Source organism: Olea europaea, chromosome 6, assembly GCF_002742605.1.
Source record: "Olea europaea var. sylvestris chromosome 6, O_europaea_v1, whole genome shotgun sequence".
Taxonomy (NCBI): Eukaryota; Viridiplantae; Streptophyta; class Magnoliopsida; order Lamiales; family Oleaceae; genus Olea; species Olea europaea.
This window is the reverse complement of record NC_036242.1, coordinates 12,681,470-12,689,646: the sequence shown is the minus strand read 5'-3', so window position 1 is coordinate 12,689,646 and position 8,177 is coordinate 12,681,470. Positions and strand designations below refer to the sequence as shown.

At 38.7% G+C, this 8,177-nt stretch overlaps 1 protein-coding gene across 1 annotated transcript; it reads right to left on the bottom strand.

The window, feature by feature from the left end:
* Window positions 1–746: 746 nt before the first annotated feature.
* On the bottom strand, window positions 747–4,796 carry LOC111395878 (serine/threonine-protein kinase RHS3-like). The gene is made up of 4 exons (XM_023022078.1): window positions 4,602–4,796; window positions 4,405–4,474; window positions 2,871–3,709; window positions 747–1,684 (listed from the first exon to the last, which is right to left on the bottom strand). Exons 2-4 carry the CDS (start codon window positions 4,438–4,440, stop codon window positions 817–819), a joined length of 1,743 nt encoding a protein of 580 aa, XP_022877846.1. The 5' UTR covers window positions 4,441–4,474; window positions 4,602–4,796; the 3' UTR covers window positions 747–816.
* Window positions 4,797–8,177: the final 3,381 nt, after the last annotated feature.

Below are 8,177 nucleotides of genomic sequence, written 5' to 3'. Positions count from 1 at the left end.
ATCATGGAAATGTCAAGTATGATATGATCTACAAATTCGATGTACAAATGACAAAGTCCAAGTTTTGGTAATGATCTTTTTTTTATTATTATTTCTCTCAATCTCATGAGAAAAACATGTGATTTCGGAAAAAAATTCAAACGATCTTTAAATCGTCCTGAACCTTTGCCTATCTTCAATGTTTTATGCAATGGTGGGTCATTTGATTATGAATCACATCATTAAATAGCGATCTCGAATTCAAGTTAATTTAATTGTTCATTTTCCTTAGTAAAAGACGATCAAACAATTCCCCATCATGATCTTTTGAAAGATTTAGGAGTCAAACAATAAACCTATTGATACCAAGAATACAAAATAAAAGCACTTCAAATTATTGATAATCGTCAGAGATGTCCAGTCGCATATTTTCCAAATTGTCTTATTAATGGTTAAGGGCAGCTTTTCTTTTACTTGTAATTTTTTTCCCATCAAAATCAATAGAGTTTGTTTCACTTTTGCAATCGAGTTAAAGGCTTGATTGCTGGAGTAAAATTTGATTTGACCCTTCACTAGGTTTAAGAGTAATTTGTTGTATTTATCAATTTTCATAATCATCCCAAATAGTAAAAAAAGATAGCCCTTGTAAGCTTCACCCCAAACAATACAAAAAGGCATCGTGCAAGATTCAACCCAGGTAAAAAGTAAAAACCAGTAAGAATGTACAAAAACAAACTATGCAATAAATACTCTTCTAAATTCGTATATCCTTTTGCCACAATTTTACAAGTGCCAATTTTTTCCTCTTTGAAATGCATTACATCATAGTTCAATATCCTAAAAGTACTCGAAATCAACGTAAGAACTATCAGTCGAGCTATTCTTGTTCCTATCATTTCCAATCTCTGCCATCTTCTTGTCTGACTTGGCAGAGTCTTTACTAGCAAACTGTGAATAGTCTACAGATTCAGGTATACAAGGAGGCAAGGCACTTCTCACTAATGCCCAGTTCACACCCTCAAAGAACGGGTGCTGTTTTATTTCTGTAGCGCCCCTCTTATATGCGATTCTCTTATGCGGTTCCTTCACAAGGAGTCCTCTTATAAGATCCCGTGCCATGGAACTTACCTGAGGAGTTTCCGGGAATCTTAACGGTTGCCCAACTACATTAAACAGAGTAGCACGATTTCCAGAACCCTTGAATGGTGTTGTTCCATGCAAGAGCTCGTACATGAAAATGCCAAATGTCCACCAATCCACTGCACTACCATGACCCTCTCCCCGAATGATCTCAGGGGCTAGATATTCGTAGGTCCCAACAAAGGACATGGAATGCACGTTAGTTGGCTCTGCCATTAGTTCAGGAAGGGAGTTCATGTTGTTATTGAGACCGAAATCAGATTTAGATTTGCGATTCTTTTTGGTAGGAAGAAGGCGTGGGAAAAAAGAGGATGGCTGAATACAACCACGCACGGCATTTTCATCATCTAAGATACCGGCAGCAGTATCACTCAGATTTCCAGGATGTACCGATGAAGACTTAACAAGTGTCGGACAGACAGAGCAACGAAGAGATAGGTCAAAGTCAGATAGCATGATATGACCCTCTTCTCTCACTAGAACATTTTCTGGCTTTAGATCCCTGTACACGATTCCAAGCATATGAAGATATTCAAGTGCCAACAAGACCTCTGATGCATAAAACCTGCAAAACATATGTTAATAAACAAAAAGTCAAATTTACTTCACTAATGCTATGTCCTCATCTCTGCATAGGAAATTAGATCTGGAATCACGGTAAATAACTCAAATGGGATAAGCACAGCCTGCCATTGACTATGGAGATTAACAGCTCAAACCGCTACAACAAGCTAGATGATACTCAAAGAATTTGTGTCTCTGCTAAGTCGTAGCACAAACCAGATTGCTATTCTGTGTCCAAATTTATGAGTAATCTAGGTTAATTTGAAGATTTTTGGTAGAAAGTTTAACTACCTTTAATTGACAGCAGAGATATTGCTTTCTATGTCCCTCTTTTTCTTCACGGTCATTTTTCATCCGAAACTTACTTGTTAGAAACTGAAGATGTAGCACTTTTAATGCATGAGAAAAGATTGTCTCTTACAGTGACAACTAAGGTAAGAAGAAAAAGATCTTGCTGCACCAAGGAGTACATATAAGCTGTTGCTACATTTCAGTGTTCTCAGGTCACCAGCTGCTTTTACCGTGTTTCTCAGGCTTGTCATATCTTATTTCTCCTGTTGTAACAGATACTCTGGGCAACTTAAGAAGCCATGGTGCATATGGGTTTCTTTTGGGAAGGGACATTATTAGTTTTTCACCACCAAGGGAGGCAATGTGATACATCATATCTTTATACATGCAAGAGATGAGTTAATGGCCAGATCAGGCAAATAAGGAGTGGTTAACAAAGATGCCAAAAATAGTAGATGGACTTGTTTATATAACCTAAATATCTTGGAAGAATGCATTTCATGATAGGTAGGTTACCTTAGTAAAACATCAAGGACATACATTAGATCAAGCAACCCACTCGACCCCCTCCCCTATGCATGCACATGCAAGAAAACAGTGTCAACTTATATAGTTGCTAGGGCACACAAAGGAGGAGTTTCTTCAGCACAAATAGGCAGTGATCCTCTGATACACAAATCTTTAAAAGGATTAAAATTAGCATCAACGTATTTCGAACTCTCCTAGTTTAGAATGTCACTGAGGCCATGATAATGTTATACTAAGGTTCTTGTGAAATTTTGAGTTTTAAAACTTGTCAGCGTTTATATTTATTAATATGCAAATGAAGAAAGTTATAAGCACAATCACATGGAGAGAAAGGGATATATAAAGATAAAAAACGTGTAGGGACTGACCGAGCAGCTTCCTCTGTAAAATGCTTGTTGGGTTGCTTTTGCCGAAGAGTATGAAGATTACCTCCACTACAGAACTCCATCACCAAGCAATAAAATTTTTCAGTCTCAAAGTAAGAGTATAAAGTAGGTAAGAATGGGTGGTCAAGAAGACCAAGAATCTCTCTTTCAGTTTGAGCTCGAAGTAGCTTATTTCTACTTGCAAGAGAACCTTTATCCATGACTTTCATGGCAAAGAAAGCATTAGTTCCTCTTAGTTCAACAAGATAGACACTTCCAATGTCTCCATAACCAAGCCGCTTCAAGAGCCGAAAATTGCTAAGACTAAGTGGAGAATCTCTTGAAGAAGAAGAGTTAATGGCATCCCACCGAACATCGCCACCAGTGTGGGGCCTGAGGGGTATACATGAACTGTCCATACTGTTGCTACGGTTGCTGTTGACACTCCCCCGACTGTGATTGGTGCTTGATTCGCTACTCACAGCATTGCCAGTACTTGAGTTTGGTGATATTGCCAGTGGTCCACTCAGGGTTGTGGCAGTCGGATGTGGACCTCTATTTGGGCTAGGCAATGGGCATGGAATTCCTCCAGTCATTGTCATTCCATCAGTTTTTGGGGAATCAACTGATGCCATATGAGTGGAAGTCAAATTAATTTGGGAATTTCGATCTATAATTAAAGGTTCACATGGTGAAACACGACCTGGGTTGGCACTCCTTTTCGTCACTCGGCACGACTTCTTCAAGTCTTGGCATTGATAGGAAGTTGATACACTGGTACTTTTGGCAGCTAGGTCCATCTTGTCAGGCTTACATGCCTGCTCCAATGGCATGCTACTCATCTGTATTTCAGGACATACAACACTCTTCTTTTAACAGTTCAAATACTGTGGAATATAAGAATCAAATGCAAAAATTGGAGAATGGAAACCAAAATCTACTTTAGAACCATTGCAGAAATTTGTGATAGCTACGCATTGACCACACTAGTTCACTGGTTTCACATTGAAAATCAGAAAATCATTAATCGAGTGAAATTGCCAAAAGAACAAAACAGAACGGGAGTTTCGAATTTTCTTCTCAATGTAGTGATAAAGGCCTTATTCACCATGTAAGAATGCACAAATGGGTTTACTACTTTCTGTCTTAATCTTTTGATTCTCACAATACACCACTAAAGGTAACGAAATCCTCTGGATTTTAATCCTACCTTGTTGAGCCTGACTTTTGATCTATAGTTTATATGAAGCTCATATTTATAAACTGCTGCTCGAATAGTATCGTAACAGCGACACATTCACGACAAAAAGACACGAGAAACATCAAAGAAAATAGGAATACCCGACCTAAAATATCCCCTGTAAGCACTAAGATACTCGCAATTATAATGCTGGCTCTTAATTACAGAATAATTCTTCAAAAGAAAACAGACCCATAAATTCAAAATAAAACACATTCCCTGTTACTAATCCATATGATTAAGATCTTGCATTCCAGTGGCACTTGAATTGGAAAAGAAAGCAAAGGTAATGCTGACCTCGTCCAAGTCACCGCCTGTGGGATTCAGTGGCATTGCTTGGGTCCGAAACAAGACTATTAACAAAAATCTGCAAGAAACATCATGCAGAAAATGCAAAAACATCATCTTTCTCGTTGATTACCAACCAACAAATTTTCCAAATATCAAATATACAAATGTATGATCCATGTATGTGCATTACATAAAGGACCCACCAAATGTATTAAATGCCAGAGGCTTCTCCTTGGATTAATTAACCTTCCGTTCAATCATGGGACCATCGTCTAATGGGAATTCAATAACTCAGAAAATCCCAGCAAAAATAATTGATAGAATTCATTGGCCGTATGGCCAAAGAATCCTTGTTTTTAGCACCATTAGTTTCACGATTATTTCTTTGGAAGGTGCGTATGAAGAGAAAAATGTGGGAAGCAGGAAATGGAAATGAAAAATCCAAACAAAATATATACGTCAATAAAAAAAAAAGGAAAGAATAAAAATGAATGGAGAGAGACAGCGAGACGTGGATAGAGGAAAGGAGAAGCGGTCACAGAGGAGAAGAGACGAAAGGATCGGCGTCTGAAACTGTGTAAACGTGGTAGGAACGATTTCCCTGTATTCAATTAGTACAAGTGTGATGATTTAGCACGCATAGATGAACTTAATCTATATAGCGAAACGACGTGCAAGAAAGATTATAATGTGTACAAATTACAAAATCACAAGTATAGAAATATAATTTATTGATATTATCAATTTAGGTAATTGCTGTAAAGAGGTTGAGTTCACGTATTAACTTTCATTCAAATAATCTCGTGATGATTAATCCCTCTTTGCATTGACGAACGATGTTCCTAGTTTAGCCTTTGCTTGACAAACGTTAAAATGATTATTTCTTTTTTCTTTTTTTGAGAAAATACATTTTGAGATGGTGATTTTTTTGTGAATATGTGGTTAAAAAGTAGTGTTTTGAGCGGGTAGTCGCTAACAATTAAAAAGGGATCAGACGATTGTGTACGGGACAAACCTCTTGAGACAAAATCCCAAAAAATGGTGTTTTATTGACAATGACTTTACAATTGGAATTTAAACAGAAATGCCTCCAAGGGGCGCAAGCACACAAGTACTGAAAAGAAATGTTTTAAATCTAAACTAAGAAATTGAAATTACATATTCTCTATTTTTCGGGGTCCTTTACTCTATGTATTTTCTTCCTTTTATATTCCTTTGATGTTCTCTTTGTGATCAACCGCTTAGAAACCGCTTAATTGTTTTATAACTGCCCACTTTTTTTAATGGTAGCCAACTTATCGTGGAACTGTCGTCTCTAACTGCTGTCATTACTCTTTGTCATTCAACCGTCCTCAACTGAACATCCTTGAATCGTGGAACGTGATAAGATTACCCAATAACTGTTTCGATAATTGCACTTTTGAATAACCATAACATCTCATGTTTGCTAAGATCCTGGGCGATTCGAAGGTTTGGACGAGAACAGGGTCATAACTCTGGACGACTGCAAGGCACTTCATTCGCTCAGATCCTGAGCGTCTTGTAAGTTTGGACGATGGTGTTACCGCGTTCGTGGGCTTCCATTGCATTCATTAATAACCTTATTTGGGCCTTTATCCTGAATTGCCTAGTTGGGCTTCATTCTTTGAGCTATTTGAATTGGGCTGTACTTTTAGCATGTCAACAATTACCCCCAATATGGCAGAATTAATATCAATTATTAATTTTTTCCATATTCACTTTGTGTTTCCCAACAACATTTGAAATTCTCAAAAATTTCAATCATTATTTTCTTCCATAGCCTGAAAAGGTGCGACGTTGCAAACCCTTATAACCCCCAAATACACGTCATTTCATCCCACTACTAAATCACGCCTCATTGCTTCGCGCTTCTCTCTCGCAATATTACTGTTCATCTTCTTACTTCTCTGCTACGTTTCTCAAGCAAACTTCAACAAAGCTTTATTTTGTTCCTAATGACTGCTTCACAATCCCAATCTAATGACTCTTTCAGTTTCGAAGACTTCCAGAAACTCCTCACTTGGCCATATATAACTCCTAACTTCCTTGCACCAGCCAATGCCGAACTCAACGAGTTCTATCTAGGTCCCTCATTGAACAACGTCGAGGCCGTCGAACAAGTGGCGATGGGCCAACTGTTCCCTTGTACTCAAGGCCCTCCGTTTCTAAACTCTTTGCCGCTGATGCCGCTTCGCGAAAGAGGTATTTGCACTTGACCTAAATCTGATGTTGTTTTTCGTAGATGGTATGCTCTCCTTGTGGACCATGGTCCTACCAAGACAATTTTTGATAATGCTAGAATTTCTGATTTGCTAGAAATCTCTCTTCAACCCTCTATTTTTGATTCAGCGCTTTTCCCTAATGCATTAAGTTTTTGGTCCTCTGAGTATAATACTTTTATTTTCCCTCTTGGTCTCATGTCCATCACTTTAAGGGATGTTGGAACCTTAGTAAATTTGCCACCTTTGGGCGATACCATTTTCCCTGATATTTTGATTTCTGGTGTCGCCCCAAAATTTGACAAAAAACTCACCGAGTCCTATTCAAGCCTGCAAGGCTGTTATAATCACTTGAGCGCTGAGCCTTTTCATGCTGAACGTGTGGCCTTTCTTTAGATTTGGCTTTGTAAATATATTTTGTGTGTACCAAGCCTGAAGCCTTCTATGAGCTATTTACCCATAGCGCACAAATTGATGCGTGGTAGGCCTCTGAATTAGTGTTCTTTCTTTTTGGCCGCCCTCTATAGAGGCATGGCTTCTCTCCAATTCCAATTGAAGAATGGTGCATCTTCCACTGGTAGTGGGCATCTTTGGTTCACTCAAATGTGGTTGAGAGCCTATTTTCCATCACTTAGTGCTCTATCCCTTTCCCTTCATTCTGCTAGTTGCTATGGGCTAGCTATTGACCCACTGAGCTTCGTACATATGTCTAAAAGGGGTATTTTTTCATTCTTTTATACTTTGAATTCAATTCCTTCTTTCTTTCCTTTTCCTCCCTTTTTAACTCCTGATTATGTGCATCCCCCATCTACCCTGGACAATGCGAGCACCTCTCTGCTCGTTTGGGTTCAGTTTTTGACCGGGAGGGAGTTATTCCATGATATTTTGACTGGAACTAATGCCAAAGTTAGGGTTGAAATATATGCTCCCCAATTTTTTGTTCGTCAACTTGGTTTCGACCAAACTTGGCCTGTTTCCCCTTGTTATTCAAGAAATTTGATAGATCGCTTCTACAATATAAATAAGGCAGAGGCAGAAGCTATAAATGCTCGCAATATTCTTTTGACGAGTAACTTTTCATTAGCTCCTTTCAATCCTAGCCATGCCACTCATCCCCTTTTTGAGCAACTCTGGCCATCAGTGCAGCGCAGATTGTTTGCAACTGATGCCAATCGCGCTTTCCATTCACTGGATCAGCCGGACATTTCTTCCACTTCCCCTGTTTTGGTCACCCATGTGTCCATTAGGAGTCCTTCCTCTTTTGCTCATGCTAAATAGTATGTTCGTCCATCTACTTCCCTTCCTGCCAAGCCTATTGCATCTAAAAGTATCCCAAACCGCAAACGACCAGCCTCAGCATCTCCCATTTTGGAGGATGATGATGACACTCCTCTCATTGTCAGGAGAAAGGTAATTAAATTAGTTTACTCACAAGCATACCTTTATATACTTGAAACTTTTCTATGTGCTGATGGTTTATTCGGATTTCTCAGAAAAGCTCGGCCTCTCCTTCGAAGGCTTTGGTGTTGGCAGCTCCTG